The sequence below is a fragment of the Canis lupus genome, chromosome 1, assembly GCF_003254725.2.
Source record: "Canis lupus dingo isolate Sandy chromosome 1, ASM325472v2, whole genome shotgun sequence".
Lineage (NCBI taxonomy): Eukaryota > Metazoa > Chordata > Mammalia > Carnivora > Canidae > Canis > Canis lupus.
Window position 1 is genome coordinate 49,928,449 of NC_064243.1, and position 20,934 is coordinate 49,949,382.

The 20,934-nt window shown below is 44.1% G+C and overlaps 1 protein-coding gene across 1 annotated transcript in view; it reads right to left on the reverse strand.

Moving 5' to 3' along the window:
* Window positions 1-20,934, reverse strand: part of PRKN (parkin RBR E3 ubiquitin protein ligase) — a 1,305,989-nt gene that overhangs the window by 35,846 nt on the left and 1,249,209 nt on the right. Inside the window, exon 10 of the mRNA XM_025422695.3 lies at window positions 4,438-4,521. Within this exon, the coding sequence (XP_025278480.1) occupies window positions 4,438-4,521 (84 nt within the window). The remainder of the gene's footprint in view (window positions 1-4,437; window positions 4,522-20,934) is intronic.

A 20,934-nucleotide genomic window follows, 5' to 3' on the forward strand; every position in this document is an offset into this window, starting at 1 on the left:
TCTTACAGACTGGGTAGGAGCTTGGCAGGCAGGGGTGGGCATACTCCCTTTAGACACTGTAGATTTATTACTTGGAGAGAGCAACCACTGTTCCCAAACTTCTTTCATTGGGTACTGCCACTGAAAATGATTTCCTCTGTGGCTCTGGACAATATCATTAAAAATCTAGAAGTCTCAGTTTGCCTTCCAGTTGAATAGGGAGAGTAACATGTACTACTTGGAACCACTGGGAGAATGAATCAATTTATGTGGTTTGCAAGAGCAAGTGTTTACTTATTAGAAAGCCTCCAGAGGGAATATATGGAAGGAAACAAAGCGTGGGGAGGAAAACAGCCAGGCAAGAACAAGGGGAAGCAAATGGGACTGGACTCTCATTAGCCTGTGATGGATTGATCTTCTGTCACTGATTTCCCAAACTCCCAGCAGTTTCAACCTAAAGCTTGTTCAATATTTTAAAACCAATTTAAAACCAATTTTTGAGTTTGCTTTTTAAAAAAAATTATTTCATTAATCAAAAAATGCATTAAGCTTAGGGTCAAGCAGCCTAACTGATGGAAAAGGCCTGATTGGGCCCCAGGAGACATGGGCTTGCTTGGCTGGATAATGTAATATCAAAGACCAGAAACCACTCAGCTTTCAAGGGAGAACAGTGGAGAGTAGCTGCAAATACTGAAAGGGAAAACCTTACAAGTGAATTGAACTGAAAGGAAATGTGAAGAGGGTTAATGAGGGTATTTTGTTAGTATGAGCAAAATCCAGACATGAGGCTGCATCCAAAGCCTTCAATTCCAAGGGGTGGGGGGGGGCGGCTGTGTTTAGATTCTTATTGTTGCATGTATAGAGTGTTCTCCTTTCAAAAATTTCTTATCGGTGGAATTGCAGAGGTCATCTGCCTGGAGATCACTGCAATTTGAGAGAAATACAGGGAACAGAAAACAAACTAGCCCTGTTAAAATAACAGTCCTTCTTTTTCTTACTGAATGGAATTGGATCTTTTAGTTTGATGAAACAGTTTATGTGGTTCATCCTTTTCCATGTCCAAGAATAGCTATGATTGAAATCAGGAGGCTTTGGAGACTTGGTAAATCAGAACATAGAGAATGTGCTGGTTACTCTGTATTCTTTTCCCTCCTCTGCCCTGCACCTGGAAGGCTGACCCACACAGTCTGTGTCACTAGGACTCCTTGAAGTTGGCTTTCAGTTGGATGTGACCGATGGGAGACATTAGCAAGAGATTAGAGGGTGAGAGAGAGAAGTCAAGATGTCCATCTTCCTTTCCTTCCTGCTTGGGGCCCACTGGCTATGCTGGACCCTCTGTGGTCATACCTCCCGTCAAGAGGCCCCACCTCCATGGCTCCACTTCACAGGCTTATTCCCTGTGTGACATCATTTCCTCTTTTTGTCTCTTCATGTCTCAGGTGGTCATGGCTCCCCACTGACACTGTACTAGGAGGCCCTCCATGTTGTTTTGGGTTCTTGTGACCCTTCCCCACTACTGTAGGTCATCTGTGACCTTTTAGTTAAAATCTCTTCATGTGCATCTGAGTTGGATTATTTTTTCCTATAGGACCCTGATAAATCAGAGACATAGGGAAAAAGGGCAGTGAAACCCCAAGAAGTGCCTTCTGTTCTCAGGCAATAATGTATAGAGAGACTCATCCAGTTCAGTTGGTCAATTTGTTTTGTTTTCAATAAGAGGAGTATGATATTGGCCCAGCAGCTTGAGTGAGGCAGAAAGGAGCTTCATTTCAGGGAGGTCTTACTACAGGGAGGTCTTACTACTCTTCCTGAATTCTTTCTTGGATAACTCTGTGCTAAATTGACTATTCTTGGGCAGCCCGGTGGCTTAGTGGTTTAGCATCACCTTCAGTCCAGGGCCTGATCCTGGAGTCCCGGGATCAAGTCCCACATCAGGCTCCCAGCATGGAGCCTGCTTCTCCCTCCTCTGCCTGTATCTCTGCCTTTCTCTCTCTCTGTGTCTCTCATGAATAAATAGATAAAATCTTTTTAAAAAAATATTTATTTATTTATGATAGACACACACACACAGAGGCAGAGACACAGGAGGAGGGAGAAGCAGGCTCCATGCTGGGAGCCTGACGTGGGACTTGATCCCAGGACTCCAGGATCACGCCCTGGGCCAAAGGCAGGTGCTAAACCTCTGAGCCACCCGGGGATCCCCAATAAATAAAATCTTTAAAAAAAGTAAATCGACTATTCTTCTGAACTCCTATCATACTGATTGTGCAGCCCGTGTGGCATCTAATATAGTAAAACCTGTGACAGCAGGTACTGTATCCCCAGAGCCTAGAACAAAGCCTAATGGATTATGGGTGTTTAATACATATATGATGAATGAATGAAATAACGTCTTTTTCTTTATGGATGCAACAATCACTCAGCAAACATCTACTAAATATCTGTGCGCCAGATAAGATATTTGCCTCTGTTTCTTTGTCCATGCAGTGTTTTCTGCTGGAATGTTCTTGATCATCCTTTACCCACTATCCTTTTGACAAACTCTAATCTACCTTTCATGTCTTTTCTGGGGAGGCATTGTACAAAGCTATATATTTCCTAAACTTTGTTTTGCATATTACTATTGTTATCTATTTTCCCTTAAGTCTCCCCTATAACTCTTTCATGTGATTCTAAAGAAAAATATACTTATCTGCAGGGGCATCTGTGTGGGGCAGTGGGTTAAGCATCTGACTCTTGATTTTTGGCTCAGGTCACGATCTCATGGTCATGGGATTGAGCCCTGTGTTGGGCTCTGCTTTCATTGAGGAGTCTGCTTGAGATTCTCTCTTTCCTTCTCCCTTTACCCCTTCCCCTGCTTGCTCTCTCTCTAAAATAAATAAATAAATCCTAAAAAAATGCTTACCTGCAGTTTTCCAGAAGAATGTCTGGTGGATACAAATGCTTGATTTAATGTTTGCTAATTGGTGGTCTTTGCAGACACAGGATCCTGATCATCTAATGCTTAAGGCAAGCTCTAGCTTTCTTCCACTTTCCTGAATTGAATATTAAGTTTTTAATGGTTTAAAAAATTTTGGGGGTGCTACGTCAATCATTAACACCAAGGTTGGTTGGTTCTTCTTGAATGAATCATGAAGGGGATTATCAAGGGGATCAGGCACTGGGACAACTTTACATTAAGCAGTTCTCTCCTTCACCTTATGGCTATTGTTTTCAAATAAATAGATACTAAGGTATCACTTCTTGAAAGCTTTGTCAGTATTTGTGGTTATGAGAACATATGTATGTAAATTTCTAGACCAACTCCATTTCTCAGTTCCTTGGTCTAGTCTAGCTCTTCTGGGCTACAGGGTCCTGGGGCAGGGGAGTCTCAGGGTTAATATTATTCCTGACATCAGTATGCAGTGAGCTCGTATTTGAATGCCCCTGGGCTAAAATAAAATCACCAGAAAGAGCATTTGCTGCCTCTGTTGCAAAAATTATGGTAATTCAGACCTATCTCCCAATATGCTCATGGCCAACATTTTAGAAGCTGATAAGAAGACCTGAATTCACAAGTTATATTTATTTGGTTATGTTAATATTAGTAAATAAATCCACAAAATACCTTATAAAGATATACTTCTTTATGCTCTGATATTAGAACATTCAGATATTTTCTATTCTCTACTATAAAATTAAAACATTCTAAAAAAATTAAAACATTCTGAAATTTCTATGTCTATTTATGAGGTTCCTGTCAATAAAATAACTAAAAGATTTATCTGGGTAGATTTAATGTTTAAAACCTTGTTAACATCTCTATCAGTTGAAAAATAATGAGTGAATTCATCAACTGTGCTGAAATTTTTACTCCTTTCCTCTAAGGTTTGTTGATCATAATTAATAAATAAAAGAAAATGTATTTGCATTTCCCTAAGCCTTGATATAGTACATTGGAGAGTAAGGTTCAGTAAATATGTTCTTTACCTAATCAAGACTGAAATACAATTTAGCATAGTTCATGATATTGCTAAAAAAACAATAATATCCTTGCATCATATAATACGTCTGTGCACATCATTCATGGAGATAGTTTCACCAATGATTTTAAACAAGGCACTTTAAAAAAATATAAGTGTGGGGGTTCATACTGATTGATCAGATTCAGAAACTGTTAAATTGTTTTCTCTCTCCTTTGAAGACTCCTCTGATCATGCTATGTTCCTTTTCCCTATTCCCCTGGGGAAAGTATGGGCATATCCCAATGGCCATCTACAGCCCTACCCTGAGAAGGCAGATGGATCTGGGAGGACCACAGGGGTAGATAGTCAGAGCCCCATTCCCCGTAGCTGTAGGCTACTAGTCTGGTTTTGGGTTTTTGTTTTGTTTTGTTTTTCAGATTGGAACCCTTCTGACAAGTTCTTGTCTCTCACCCAATCCCGAGCCCTATTTTGTGGAGGGAAGAGGGCACTCTACCTGAGTCACTGCTCCTGAGGCTTCAAATAGGGTGCTGCATTCGCCTTCATGGTACTCTTCCTTACATTCCCGGCAAAAGATGAACTGCAGAAGAACACACACATGTTAGGGATGGGTTTGTTGGCAGCATTTGGATATAACATTTTTTTCCCCCAAGCTCATTATATTCATTCCTCTGACTTGTGTGATGGGTTCTGTGCCAGATTACTTTTTGCAAAGAGAAATAAAGTTATATTTCAATGGTATTCTTTATTCTTTCACTAAGTAATACTTCAAGCACTATAGCAGGGTTTCAAAGATGCGTGAGATAGTTCCTATCTGTATGATGTTTCCAGTCTGCCAGAAGAGACAATAATGCAAATAAATACCTGTAGTAGAGTGTTACTGGTGTTAGGATATGAGGAAAACAAGTTTATTCAAGAATTTCACATCTAAGACCTGTTTACATACACGGAGGATTTATATGTTTATGTTAATAGATTTGGTTTTGCATTGAAAGCCTATTACGGAAAGATGAAATGAAGTGGGTCCCCTACTGATTCATGTGGCGAAGTCTTGACCCCCAGTACCTCAGGATGTCATTGCATTTGGAAAAAGGGTCTTTGAAGAGGTAAGTATGGTAAAATGAAGTTATTAGAGCAGGCCCTAATCCTCTATGACTGCAAGTCATGGAGAGAGACCTCAGTGGAAACCAACACTGCTGACACCTTGTTCGTGGGCTTTTAGCTTGCAGAACTGTGGGAAAATAATTGTTGTTTGAGCCCCCTGGTCTGTTGTACTTGGTTATGTCGGCCTCAGGGACTAATACGTGGCCTGGAGTGGGTCTTCTCACCTGATGATGGTGCTCCTTTCATCATTCCCACACTGCAGAATGGAAGAGACCTGGGGAGCACCTCTACCCTTTGTCTTGTGGGAAGGAAGCTACAGAGTGAATGCTGGAAAAGGCAGCTGTCCCCTCTAGGACTACTCCATCATCACCAGCCATGCTCTAGAGGGTTTGGCTGAGGGGGTGGGCTCTGCAGTTGGACACATGGGCTTGAAGTCATCACCCTGTCACCTGCCAACTGAGTGAGACACCTCAGGAAGCCACCTTGGCACCTATGCCTCAGATATGTGCCCTTTGAAAAACCAGGGTAGCAGTAGTAACTCTCTCATCGAATCCCTGTACGAGGTAGGGGAGCTAGTACGCCTTAACTGGCATACAATATTTCTAAAAATTTCTAAAATATTTCTAAAAACTGATTTCTAAAAATCAAGCTGGTAACAGCCAGGTACTGTTCCCCTCCCCCCCACCCCGTTTCACAGCTGAGGAAGGAGCTGCTTTAGTAGAAAACAGGTTCCCTTCCACGAACATTCTCTAACACACTGGGGAGAAACACATCTCACAGTAGAAACTGTATTCAGAGGCAATGTTCCAGGGAAGAGAGCAGGATCAGTGAGTAGGGAGTATGGGCAGGGGTGGTGGTTTTCTAGCATCAGCCCAGGATGAGCTGGTACTCTTCCCATGGAGAGGTGGGTTCTATGTGTCTTTTACTTGAATGTGGATGTGTTCACTCCTTGACCAACAGCACATGGTGGAAATGATGGCATGCCGCTTTCTGGGCCCAGGCCTTAGGAAATTGGCGGCTTCTGCTCCTGCCAGTGGCTCTTGAGAGGCTCGTGCACAGAGGAACTGAAGCCGAGGGCCAACAGCCCTGGCTGAGCTTTTAGCAGGCAGCCAGCACCGACTTGCCAGCCGTGAGTCCGAGCTATACTTCCAGGGGAACTTCCAGCCCCTGGATGAGCCACCCCAGCCAACCCCACATGGAACAGACACAAACTCTTTACAGGACCCCGCCCAAATTACGGCCTTGTTGGAAAAAAAGAAAATAAGGCAAAACAGGAACAAGAATGTTGTTTTAAATCACTGAGTTTCTGGGTGATTTTTACACAGCAAATGATGACTGATATAGTCACGGTACCAAGAATCTGGAAGACTCAAAAAAGTTGCAGAGGCTTAAAGTTGCAGAGGCTTAAAGTTCTATATGAATATTCTATAGCACGAGCTGAGAAGTTAGTGCAGTTTTGCTTCAGGTAAGACCCCAAATAAACAGGATGCAGAGAAGTCCAGCTTTATCCCCCAGTATATCACCACCCTTCCTCACCTCAGAAAGAACAGCCTATCCAAGGGTTCATGCTGTCTTCACCACAGAGAGAGATTTCCCTCCTTCCCTATGTTCAATTTCTTGTTTTAACAGCTTGTCTGAAAATTGTCTTAATCTCTGAGCATACTAAACAAGAAAGGCAAGTATCTGGTAAGGAAAAAGCCTCTATAGATGCGATGCAACCTACCTTCTAGCCACTATTTCGTATTGTAGTCTTATTTCTTCTCACAGCAGAGAGACTGGCCCCAATTTAGTGGGATCTAAACTTTATTTAAAGATTCAGGGAAACTGGGTGGCTCAGTGGTGGAGCATCTGCCTTCGGCTCAGGTGGTGATCCTCGGATCTGGGATCGAGTCCTACAGCGGGATCCCTGCAGGGAGCCTGCTTCTCCCTCTGCCTGTGTCTCTGCCTCTCTCTCTGTGTTTCTCATGAATAAATAAATCAAATCTTAAAGGATAAGAAAAAATTCAGGTTGGTAGGAGAGGGGTGTGTGTCAGGATGTCTTTACACAATTCACCAACACTACCGGGTTTTAATTTTTGGCATTTTTATTTTCCCTGAACTGAAAGCTAATCCAGTAAACAGTGAGTGAAGTGGATCTCAGAGCTTCCTCTTAAGATGAAAAACATTTTTTTTTTATTAATGTGTCTGCTCATCTTTAGGATTGCCTCAGAGCCATTTCTCTGCTTTCACATGCTATGTTGGAAAAATGCAGGCTGTATTGTTCAGTCATTGAGAAGAACCCACTGTGTGATTTCACCCAGCGCTTTCTACAGAAGCAAGTCTGATCTCTCGGCGTGACAGGGAAAACGCTTCACATCTTATTAGCTCGTGGATGAGATATAAAATCAGTTTCATGGTAGAGGAACACCCTGGAGGTTGATCAGTTTGTCAGAATAAATAGGCCTTCCCTGACACAAAGATATTAAATCCCTTTCACACTGAACTACAAACAATGGACTAAAGAAATAACAGAAAAGGAAGAGCACATGAAGATGAAGGCTTGCCCATTTCAGCATGGTAGAAGGCAAGCAAGAAAGCTGCAAAAATTGGCTGGTGATAATTTAACATTAATGCACTTGTTAATTTGCTTCTATTCAGAGTGTATAACTTGAATGTAGAGATCAATGCAGTTGGCTTCCTAGTCGAATAACTTGAATCTTTCTCATACAAAACAGGGAAATATCTAGAAGGTCTAATCTTGAAAATATTTAGGGATTTCCTTTTCTTTTTTTAAGTAGGGGAGGGACAGAAGGAGATGGGGAGAGAAGAGAGAGTGCAGGTTCCATGTCCAGTGTGTGAGCCCCACAGAAGGGTCATTCTCATGACCCTGAAATCATGACCTGAGCTGAAATCTAGAGCCAGACACTTCACTGACTAAGCCCACCCAGGCGCCCTGAAAATTTTCAAATTTTTAATTAGGTTGTTCAGGATTCAACCAGGTGCTTGTACAAATGCTTAGGCCCTTCAGTTACCAAACTGTGTACTGAGGCACTCTGGGGTGCCACAGGAAGCTCACAGGGGTGCAGTGGGATATTCTGATTTTTAAAGACTTATTTATTTATTCATGAGAGAGAGAGGGGCAGAGACATAGGCAGAGAGAGAGACGCAGGCTCCTCTCAGGGAGCCTAATGTGGGACTCCATCCCTGAACCTGAGATCATGTCCTGAGCCAAAGGCAGATGCTCAACTGCTGAGCCACCCAGGCTCCCATATTCTAAATTTTTTGAGGAACACACAGTGACATTCACTTTTAGACACTGTCTGAATGACTGACTCAAGGCAGTTCATGGTGTTACTGTGGATTGTGCTCCCCTTCTTTTAATGACATGTTTTTGCAGAGCTGGGTTTTGGTTACTGTGACAGGAAAATGACTACCAGGGGGGAACTGAGTGGTGAAAAATCAGAGAGGAAGACACACCATGAGAGACTTCTAACTCTAGGAAACAAACAAAGGGTTGTGGAAGGGGAGGTGGGTGGAGGGGGGATGAGGTAACTGGGTGATGGGTGTTAATAACGGAGGGCACACGATGAGATGAGCACTGGGTGTTATACTGTATTGGCAAATTGAATTTATTTTTTTATTTTTTAAAGATTTTATTTATGAGAGAGAGAAAGAGAGAGAGAGAGAGAGAGAGAGAGAGAGGCGCAAAGACACAGGCAGAGGGAGAAGCAGGCTCCATGCAGGGAGCCCGACGTGGGACTCGATCCCGAGTCTCCAGGATCACGCTCTGGGCTGAAGGCAGCGTTAAACAGCTGAGCCACCGGGCTGCCTGGCAAATTGAATTTAAATAAAATTTTTTAAAAAGGAAAAGAACTATCATGTGAACAACTGTCTGCAACAGGAGATGTAGTTATTTAAGAATGAAATAAAAATATTCTTTCTTTCAGTTTATGTGATCTATTTTTTCAAATGACTATTACATGGCTAAGACATTAAATTCTTATTCATGTTACTTGGACCTAAATTATTTAATAAACAAAACCGTTTGGATCTAAGTATTTGATAAACAAAACTATATTTCTTTGGCACAGGACCACCACAAAACACTTAGTGAGTTGCTTGGGGCACAACAAACAGAGGACAGTTGGGGGATGTCTGGCTTGGGCATAGACAAAAGTCCTTGATGTAATGTTTTGGGTCAGTTTTCAAACGCTGCCAGTGGTGCAGATATTTCTGGAGTAAGAGCTTGAGAAGAAAAGTGCTCCGGTTCCCACATTTTCACATTCAGTCTGCTGACCTTGCATGTCTCTCATCTAGGGCACATGGATCTTGTTCTAATTGACAACGCAGGAGGCTACAATTCACCTGGGACTTGCTATTAGCGGTCGTCTCACATTTGCTACTAAAGATACCTTACGAGCAAATACTAATTGAATGGAAGGGACTACCAAACATTTATCTAGTATACTTTTCCTGAATTGCTTTCTCCTGAGATAGATCTGATAAATGCCACCAATTTCTGCAGTTAAAAACAATTTTTTTAAAGCCTCTTAAAAATTAGAAACGTAATGCATCCTTCTAATGTTGGCTCTAAAGTCTATTCCCTATTAGAACTGGTTAGAAAGCAATATGTACAAACTGTATTATCTCAGCTCCTGTGATGTTAGCTTTTCATGTCAACCTGGCTGGACTGTAGTCCCTAGTTCTTCGATCAAACACTAATCTGGGTGTTTCTGGGCAGGTATTTTGTCGGCCTATAACATCTATACTCAGTTTGCTTTAGGGAAGAGAGATGATCCTAGATAATCTGGGTGTGCCTGATTCAATCTGTGGAAGGGTTTTAAGAGCATAATTGGGGTTTTCCCGAGAGATAGAGAGTCTATCTGTGGACAACAGCTTCAGGCTGTGCCAGCCTGCCCTTCCTGGAGGCCTGCCCATGGGGTTAGGGCCAGCCTGGTAAGCCTTACAGTCACATGTCAGTTTCCTCTCTGTGTATAGAGATGTGCATGTGCTGATACACAGATTTATCTAGATATCTATAGATCTATGGGGACAGCTGGGCATATTTATATATCTGCATCCACCTCCTACTGGTTCCGCCTCTCTTTTGGCTGGCTGACATAGCTCAGCTGCTAGAGAAAAAATTTTACTAGGTCAGTTAATTCTTTTGCAAATGGATTGATACAGAAAAACAAGTACTTGGATTTTCTATGTTATTTGCAAAATGGTAGTTCAAATCTCTTTGTGTCTATGTTTTCGATCCCAAGTACCCACGGGACAATTGCTCTTAGAAGTCAACACCAGTTATGAATCCCTGAACTCTACCTCTGAAACTAATAATACACTATCTGTTAATTAACTGAATATGAATAAAATAGAACTATATTAAAAAAAAGAAGTCCATACCAGAAATAAGGTCATCGCTCCCAACAGCAGGACAGTGTTCCTTTATTTGACACTGAATATGCTAATCCAATTCATTTTTCTTTTTGGATTAGCTGCCTGGGAGGTTCATGCCAAATTTTTCACTTAACTGTAGTAACTAGGTCATCCTAGGTGCCTCATATGAGGTGTACAACTTTAAAACAACTATTTACCAAAGGGGAAATTCAATAAGACAATTTTTTTCCCTAAGAAGTAATAACTAAACCATTCTTACCACTGAAGTAATATTTTTTGCCTTGCAATTAATATGTGTTGACAATTCACTTTAAGGATGAATAAAATCTTGGACTTGGACTATACATAAAAGAATACTACATGGGACGCCTGGGTCAATGGTTGGGCACCTGCCTTTGGGTCAGGGCCCGATCCCAGTCCTGGGATTGAGTCCCACATCAGGCTCCCTATGGGGAGCTTGCTTCTCCCTCTGCCTGTGTCTCTTCCTCTCGCTCTGTGTCTCTCAGGAATAAATAAATTAAAAAATATATTTTAAAAAAGAATACCACATTGTAATATATGAAATCACATAGTAGATATTTATAGTTTTAAAAATCAGATGTAGGGCAGCTGGCAGCTCAGCAATTTAGCACTGCCTTCAGCCCAGGGCCTGATCTTGGAGACCCAGGATTGAGTCCCACGTCGGGCTCCCTGCATGGAGCTTGCTTCTCCCTCTGCCTGTGTCTCTGCCCCTCTCTCTGTTCCTCATGAATAAATAAATAAAATCTTAAAAAAATAAGATCTAATTTAATATTTAAAAGTAAACCCTCTGAAGTCAGACAGACCTGGAGACAGAGGCCTTTCTCTACTACTTATTATCCTGCGTGATCCTAATATCTCTTTATTTTAGTAAAGAAGGAATAATAAGGTAATGAAATTTAACACAGATTCTGGCACATAGTAAACATAATAAATGGTTTTCTCATAAAGCTGTGATGCTTTATAGGCAATAAAGTGACAGTGAAGCCCCCTGATAATTTTTCTTTTTTTTTTTTTTTTTTTTTTTTTTAAATTTATTTATGATAGTCACAGAGAGAGAGAGAGAGAGAGGCAGAGACATAGGCAGAGGGAGAAGCAGGCTCCATGCACCGGGAGCCCGACGTGGGATTCGATCCCGGGTCTCCAGGATCGCGCCCTGGGCCAAAGGCAGGCGCTAAACCACTGTGCCACCCAGGGATCCCCAGCCCCCTGATAATTAAAGTGATTCCCACCATTCTGGTAATTAACTGCTGTTATGTAATTGTCCTTAAAACCGGAAACTCCTGGGACATGCTGGGCTTGCTGACCCTCCTAACTGCTGTATGGGGAGGGATGCTGGCCTCAATTTGCTGGTATACGTGCAGGGGTACTTTCACTGTCAATCCCCTAGACCATCCTGTACTACCATGGAGCTCTATGAATTGCCCGTCATGTTTATCACTCAATCACATGTCAGTAGAGAAGTCATTTGATTGATGTTTGAGTCTGATTTCCCACATGCCCATAATGGAGACATTCAAAAGGGGACGTTCCATTTTCTCTTTGGAAACATGAAAAAGAATCAAATGAACAGCTTCCAATGCAATCAGAACATCCAGTGTCTGCTGATCGATACAGTTGAGAGCCAGTTGGTACTTACAAGCAATGACCCTCAAAATAAGGGTTTGATCCTTAAAGTTGAATGATCTCTACATGAAAGCCCACGTTTCTTCCTGCCTGTTTTCTGTCACGATAGCATCTATTAGAAAGGCATTTTATTATATGCCGTTTATTTCTTTCCATAGCTCTGAAGTTCTGTGTTAAAAGAACAGGCGAGAATCAAATACTGTCTCAGGACCCCTTACTATAGTCAAGGGAAACATCAAAGCCCGAGGCACACATCTGTGCTTCTTTTGGGATCAGATGAAATAGTTTTCTTTTGGGTATAAGACTTCCCAGAAGATGGCAGCAGTGATATATATGAACTAGCCTCAGTGTGTTAAAAATAGAGTATTAGAAGGGTAAGGCTCCCCACGGGTGACCAGCCGCTGATACATGCAAAACTGTTCTGACAAGACAGTGCAACACAACGGAAGTGGTGTTAGATTAGAATGCACTAAAACACAATCTTGAAAAGAAGAAAGTCAGGTTTATTTCCTTTCAAGTAATCGACATCTTAAAATCACAGGCTCTCATGGTGGGAAGCAATCATAAACTACGCCACGCTCTAAATGTAAACAGACTAAGACAATCTTTTACATGTCACCTCCAAATGGCTAAAAAGAAATAATTTTAAGGAAGCTGAAAATAGCTCAGTGACTGAATTCCTTTGTAGTTTTCAAATTCTATACGAATCATCCGGGATGGTTGAACAGTGCCATCCGGATTCCCACAAAATACTGGGACATTGACACTTCCCTCCTCCAAATTACTTTTGTTTTAGGGGTTGCCACCATCAGAAACCCTTACTTCCCTTGTTTTCATTTTCATTCATGGGGAGCTCTTTACAGAACTCTTTTTGAAAATTTCCTTTTCTTACATCATCACGATCTCATCAAGGATTGTATGTACCCATTCAATCTTCCTATGTGCAGTGCCTTAATGCACACATCCACTGTGACTATGATTCAGGGGGAAATTTTTTTTACCATCTGTCTCAGAACCAGAGACCTACTGGAGATGATGAGTTTGCACAACAAAGAGACCAAGAGCTGACCTTCACAGGGCTGACCTCCAAACTTCGAGTCCAGAGGGGCTAATGAATGTGCCAGATGGCAAAAGTGGTGCTGCTGGTACTGCTGGACATTGACCTGTCCAACCTATAATTCTAGTCAAAGATATTTAAACTTAAAAAAATATTTACTTATTTTGAGAAAGACAAAGAATGAGCAGGGTGGGGGGAAAGGGGCAGAGAGAGAAGCAGGCTCCCTGCTGAGCACAGACCTGATGTGGGGGTCGATCCCAGGACCCTGAGATCGTGACCTGAGCCTAAGACAGACGCTTCACCAACTGAGCCACTCAGGCACCCCTAAAGATATTTAAACTTATTTCCTACTTCAAAATGTTTATAGTTTTTTAAACCTAAACATGTTTATTGGACATTTATTTTACATTTTCTTTAACACCTTCATTGATATATAACTCACACAGTCATGGGCCTTAAAAAGTAGTTTTATATTTTTTGAGTGGATAATACATGTACACAGCACAAACTTGAAAGGTGCAAAATGTATATGTCTCCTTTCCTCCTTGGTCACCTACAATGCTTCTGGGAGATAATCACTGTCATCTGTTTGTATCTTTCCAGAAGTTTTTAATGCATTATATTTTACGGCAAAAATGGCATATAAAATATTGCATTATGCCTTGTGCTTTGCTCCTTGCTTTTTTTCCTTCAATACATTTACAGCCTGTTCTCTGTAAGTACATGCTGAATACCCCATTCGTCCTGAGCAGCTGCACAGTATTCTAGTTGATAGATGTACCTTACTGCCTCTAACCTGGCTCCTGAGGATGGCCATGTAGGTCTTTTCCAATATTTTGCCATTATGAACAAAGCCACAGGGAATGTCCTTCTCTATAGGTCAGTTTTGCACAAGGGAAAGGAAATGTGTAGGATAAATTTCTAGAAGTGAAATAGTGGGGTCAAAGGGCACGTGGAGTTTAAATTTTGATTGCACTTGCACACCTGCCCTCTGTGGAGGATGCGGCGGGCAGTCCATGCCCGGCAGCAAGGCATGTGAAGGCCCGCTCCCCTCTCCCCACTCGCTGGGTTACCACTGATGACCTTTGTCAAACAGTGGCTTGGAAAGAATCGCAAATAAACACAGCATTTTGGCTAAGATCCTCTTTGTCCACATCGTATCACCACAGAGGCAGGCCCCTGGCCAAATAACTAATTCTGAGTCACTTTTGAGTCTTGGCCATTTGGCCAAACTGGGGTCAGAAGTGGCCTGTGGTCAGTCCTCACCAGTCAACTTCCCTGCTTCTTGTGCCCAGGCTCTGAGACAAGGTGTACAGAGCCTGTCTTCTCCTTGCTCAGTCGGCCTGGATTTGGCTCTGCTTCCCCGGAAAGGACTTTAAGTGAATTTGAGCCTGGTGGCTTGAGACGCTGACAGCCGACAAACTGGAGGTCTGGGTCAGAGAAAAGGAAACAGGAGACAAGGGAGCCTTAGGCTCAGCAGCCAGGGCTCTGTCCTGGGCCCTCTGTGCTGCTCACCAGGCAGCCCTTACAGCAGGAGTGGGTGGGTTCATGGCAGTGATGCTTTCCCGAATCCCATCACTTCCTCTCTTTGCTGTAACCATTTTATTTAAAAGAATGTTTTTTTAAATATTATTTATTTCTTTCTTCATGAGAGACACAGAGACAGAAGCAGAGACATAGGCAGAGGGAGAAGCAGACTCCCTGCAGGGATCCCGCTGCAGGACTCGATCCCAGACCCCAGGATTACCACTGAGCCGAAGGCAGATGCTCCACCACTGAGCACCCAGGTGCCCCAGCTATACCTATCTTAAAGAACAATTCCTGTGGTGCTGGTCCTCACCCCCATACACGGCATCTCCCAGCTTTGGCTTCACTTCCTGGCTTCTCGTTTCCAAAGGTTAAAGTGGGATTTGGCCACAGGCCGGGACTCTTATATTTACAACGCTCACACCCTCCACGGTCATCTAAACAAACTTCTTGGCGGGTAAACCTCGGTCTCTGAGTGGAAATTCCCTTTAGCATCTTGCAAGGCTGGCTCAATTTTGTTTTAAAACCAGCATTTCCCAGACCTTATGGAGCATTTGGCTCCTTCCAGACATGGAGCACTGGTCGCAGAGCATCAAATTCAACACCACTTTCAAATATTGCCATTCATTAGTGGACCCATTCAAATATTGCCATTAATTAGTGAACATGTTTGAATATGGCCATTCATTAGTAAAATGCACAGCATATGTCTCCTAACATTTTTAACTGGTCTCTAATCCTTGTGACCTTATCATTTACAATCTGTAGCAAGGCACTAGACTTTGTAAAAATGATTACACTATGCCAGTCAAAACGTGAAATCCAAGCCATATGGCAGTTTGAGCCCAATTTGTCCCATGTGCCTGTGGGCATCCTTCTGCTCTCTTTGTATATCAGGGACACTGAACGCCTCCCTTGAACACCTGGGCCCGACCCCAGGCATGTTGGGTCAGGGTCAGTCTTGGCAAGGAGCCAAGCAAGTTGGTGGCACCCTGTGGCACATTTTAGAGACTTTTGTCTTTAGAGATTTTGCAGCTGAAATGATTCATCAACCAATCGATTAAAATATATCAAGCCTTTCCCGGGCATGGAGCAGTGTCAGAGGTGCCTTGGGAACTTACTTGTTCCCGCTCCTCTCCTTGCAGCCTCAACCAAAAAGTCAGGGTATTTTTCTCTTAAGCACTGTTTTCTTTTTTTTTTTTTCTTCTACCTACGTCTATTAAATGTTTGCCCCTCCAGAAGCTATTCTCTTGTTGCCTCCTCTACATTGAAAGGATTTGTGTCTTGTTCATCTCATTTCCTCAGGACCCAGGGTCTGGAACACAGGAGGTGACCAATGTCTGCTCCGTGCAGGCCAGGTACCCAGCTCCAGGAGCTCATGGCCGTGCTTAGGAGGCAATGCTTATGGAGAATAAGAGAACAAGAGGGGAATATCACACAATCTGCGATCCTGTGCTGAACCATCTGCAGGGAGCAGGTGTGTAGAAACTCCGAGATTTTGGGTGGGTTGGGGTGGGTTGGGGTCGGTGACTGAGCTCTGTTACCTCAGGCAGTGGCTTTCCGACCAAATGATAGGCCCCCTAATCGTGCTAATTCCAAGTGTTTGGGCAGTGCGAGCACTGGGGAGGTGGGACGTAGCGGGGGTGTGGGTAGCTCTTCCTCCTGGGCACCATGGCAGCATGGAAGCTGCTCAGAGGCAGGGGAGGTGGTCGCAGGCAGGGGTGGGGACTGGGACGAGGGGTGGGGGTGCAGCTCAGGGGGAGGCTGCAGGATTCTGGTGGTAGGGGGGGATGGCCGGGCTGGAAGAGGGGCTGCAGTGTGCGGGCTGAGCCAGGCTGAGGCCTGCGAGGAGCTTGAAAGCCTCTCGCATCCCCAGCACAGCTATTTTAGAGAGTCAGCCGGGGTGGTGGGGAAAAACACTCATTTAGAAAATCAATCTCTGATACTGGGAATGCATTACCAATAAACCCCAGCTGGAATAGACTCTCCTAGAGTAATTCTGCAGCATTTCTGTCTGTTGGATTCTGAAACTACTGGCAAAAGGACACAGTCTGAAACAGCACTGTCCATTAGAAATAGGAGTGATTTTAAAATGTGCTCGTAGCCACATATGAGAGTAAAAAAGAAACAGGTGAAATAAATATTTAACCCGATACATCCCAAATAGTATTTTTTGCATGGAATCAATACAACAAGTGTTGTTATTTTACTTTTTTTTTTTTTCACAAATTCTTTGGACTCTGGCAGGAATTTTACAGTCACATCACATCTCAACTTGGACCAGCTGCCTTCCAGGTGCTTAGCTGCGGCCGGCGGCTCCCATGCCAGACAGGGAAGTTTTAGAAGAACTGTCTAGTCTGATGATATACACAGTCAGTATAGGAACAACAGAACAAAAAGAAGCAGACCACCTTCCACAGAGTGTAGGTAAGCAGGGCCAGGTGAGGAGCGAGGGGGGTGGGCGCAAAGAGGAGATAAGGAAATTAAGAATGTTCATGGAAAGAAATTCATGTATTTTTTTCTAACAAAGATTGCTCTTTACGTCGGGCCTTGGAAGGCTTGCACCTTGCACCTTGCACCTTGCACGATGATGTAAAGAAAAACCTGCAGAACACAGACCATCTGTCAAATTAAAGAAAATGAGGTGTACGTGTCTGCAGTGAGAGCTTCCCCGTCACACCCTGTGAGTGATTTGTTTAAAGAAAGCCCAAAAATCAGGGCTGACCCGCGTTATCGCTAACTTCCCCAGTGTCACGGGTGCCTGATTTACCTGCTCGCTCACTTTATCAGATAGTGTACCCTGGCAGATAGCGTCCTGGCCATTAATCATGACACAGACTATGGATCCAAAGATGCACACAAAACCGTTTCTGATGTCTGCGACACCATCCTCCGTTGAAGCAATGCCACGGGAAGAACTGAATAAATATAAAGTCACAGAAATCCGCGATGCTGGGCCTGTTGGCTTGACGGCGTATCACTGGCGTCTTGTGAAGTTAGCCAACCTTGGGGCTTGGGTGACAAGGACATTGCTTTCACGTGTGAATGGATCAAGCCGGAGCTCTGCGTTGGGAAGCCTTCAACCCCACCTGATTTGAGCAAGTGGACTTTCATCGGCCATGGTTTGGACGGATCCCGGCGAGTGAAGTGAAGGGCCAGTGACACTGTGGCACCAAAGAATTAATTTTAGGTACAAGCTTCCAGTTATAAAATAAGTAAGCCATGGGGGTGTAATAATGTACGGCACCAGGACTGGAGGTGATAATCTGGTAGTAGATCTTATAAGTCCTTATCCATAGAAAAACAATTTTTTTTTAATAAATAGGGAATTACGTTGCATACCTGAAACTAATAGGATGTCATACGTTAATTAACCTGAATAAAAAAAATTCATTTTAAAAGCATGCACTAATGACAGAAGCTGAAACAAACCTCAAAATTGTCTCCGGCCCTCTCCACGTGTACAACATCACCATGTGCATTGCCTTGGCACTTGGCACTTGGATTTTGGAGGCTAGCCACCCCCTATTGAAAGATTTTCTTAAATTAATTTATTCATGAGAGACACACAGAGAGAGGCAGAGACATAGGCAGAGGGAGAAGCAGGCTCCCTTGGGGGAGCCTGATGCAGAACTCGATCCCAGGACCCGGGGTCACGACCCAAGCCGAAGGCAGTTGCTCAACCACTGAGCCACCCAGGAGTCCCCAGCCACCCCCTATTTAAAGTTCTCCTGGGCCTCAGGTGTTCTCTGCCCCAGGACCTCTGGTCTAGATTATCCCTCGTGATGATTCCAGCTCGAAGCTTAGGAGAAGAGACAGAGAAGACGGGTCTGGATGTTCATTCACACACCAGCCTCCGCGGAGCTGAGCCACTTAACGCTTCTGTTTGTGTTCTCAGCACTTCTTAAAGAACGTTCACAGCTTGCACGCTGCATCGTGGCGGGAGCATTTCCCACGCTATCCTCCCCTGATAGGCATCTGTGCCCCGACTAGCAGACAATGGTGAGAGCCCACACCACTTACGAGGCCCCGTCCCCACCGAGGCCCTGCCAGCAGCCCCACCGCCCGTCGAGGTGGAGGAAAGACTCCTCCGGACGAGTGTTAGCAGAAGATAACGCCGGCCTGGGGGGGGCGGGGAGCTGCAGCCCGAGCCAAGTGCCTTCGGCCACCCGAGAAATGTTATCTCCCGGCAACACACACCTTGCAGCGTCTGACTACGGTGTAGAATGAAACCCAGGCTTACAGGACTCTCTCCCAAGTTTTTTTCCCCTCCTGATTTTATTGCTTTGCTAAGGAAGTAGAAAGAAGCTAATTAAGTGCACCTGAAGAGCAAATACCTGGACTCGGCATCTCAGAGCTGCCAAGATAACGGCAGATTGCGGGGGACAAGAAATGAAATGTCACCTATGTTGCTGCCTCTTTACCAGTACCTTTGGGTCCCAAAGCACAAGGGACATTCATTAAGCCAAATAACAATGAATAGAGAAGCATAAAAGGTTCACTTTGCGGTGCCCTTCAGTTTGGTGGCAGAGAATGTTAGAGCCATGGGGCCCTGGCAGTGCCGATTGATCACCTTTATGGTGGAAAGGCACCCCGTTCCTTCTGCTGTTGCTATTCATGTTGGAACATAATATTATTCTGTATTTTTAAAAAATTGCCCAACGCTTTGGATCATGCCAGGCATAATGGGCATTTAGTGAGTATTTTTAGGGATAATTATAATGATCTAACGCCTTATTATTTGAAATTCTAGTTCTGTCTGTGTCTAGCATCAAATTTTCAAAAGGCTAATAGCTCATAAAGGAACCTTTGCTACGATCGTGAGGATGAACGGCAGACTGCTCACGGGGTGGGCTGTTGGTTTGTATGGGATCACTCGTCAATGCCGTGAGCATTTGCTGAGACGCCGTGCTGCACTGGGCGGTGCGGGGCCCGGGAGCGTGGGGGGCGCAGAGGAAGAGGCCAGTGGGCCTCGGGGAGGCTGGGTCTCCACCGAGCCACAGCCATGGCCTCTCCTCATGTGTCCCCCGCATGGTCCTCCTTTGCCAGACTAACCCGTAATAGTGGTACTTTGATTCCCAACTAGGAACTCATTTTGGGCAGATGTCCCTGACCCCAAGCCTGGGCTCACTGCTTTCCCTGCGTGCTCACCAGCCCGTACTGAACCCTGACTTCATCCTATCACCTGTGCCGGGTGTGTCCTCATCCACCATCCCCCTCCAGATCCAAGTTCCTTGAGGGTGGGGACATAGAAATGCCCACCCATGTGTCCCGAGTGCTGCTCTCTCTAGCACTGGGCCCTGAGTCTGTTTGTGATTCCATGGAGCCAAGAAGGAAACGGAGACCTCCTCGGACAATCACACTATAGCATCAGCACTGTGACAGGGGTCAGACCCGTCACAGGCCAGAGAGGGTTTGCTCCCTCCAGGAAGTCTGGCCAAATTCCACAGCGGTGGTGACACTTCAGGCTGGAAGGGTACGCTGGACCAAGTGAGATGAGAACAAGACAGTCCTACAAACTAAGCTTGAATATGGTTTCCTGTTTCAGTGACCCTGGCGGTACTGGCCCTGTCCAGTTAGTTTAGATCCAAAATTAAGACAACAAGGTGTATCAGGATGTCCTCCTGTTTCCATGATCTGTAATGATACATTTCTATGACTCCATGTTCAGAAATGCTTTTCTGTAGGAAAGGGTATCATGGTGTGTATCACTCCCTGCAAATGACATGAGTCACAGATTTCTTCATCAGAAGGCTCTGTGTCCACGCAGTGACATGCTCATTCCAAACAAGCTGCAGAACTGTGCAGACGGCCACACCTTCCCCTTTGTTGCTGCAGAAAACCTGACACCCTCATCTTTTAAGTCAATGCCAACATACTTCTGAAAAACATTTGAGTGCAAAGTTGTATATACCAGGTCAGCTTCCCAGCAGAAAAGTATAATCTCCTCTGATTTCCTTTTTTTTTTTTAAAAGAGTTTTATTTATTTATTCATGAGAGACACACAAGGAGGGGCAGAGACATTGGCAGAGGGAAAAGCAGGGTCCTCACGGGGAGCCTGATGTGGGACTCGATCCTAGGATCCCTGGATCATGCCCTGAGCCAAAGGCAGACGCTTGACCATTGAACCACCTAGGGGTCCCCGATTTCCCTTTTTCAAAAGGAACTGATTCTTCTATTGTGATGGTCTGACATAGGTTTATTATTTTTTATTTTCATTGACAGCAGGAAGATTGACTAAGTGATAAAGTTGCTTCTTATCAGCTCCTTTGGCTTGACGAC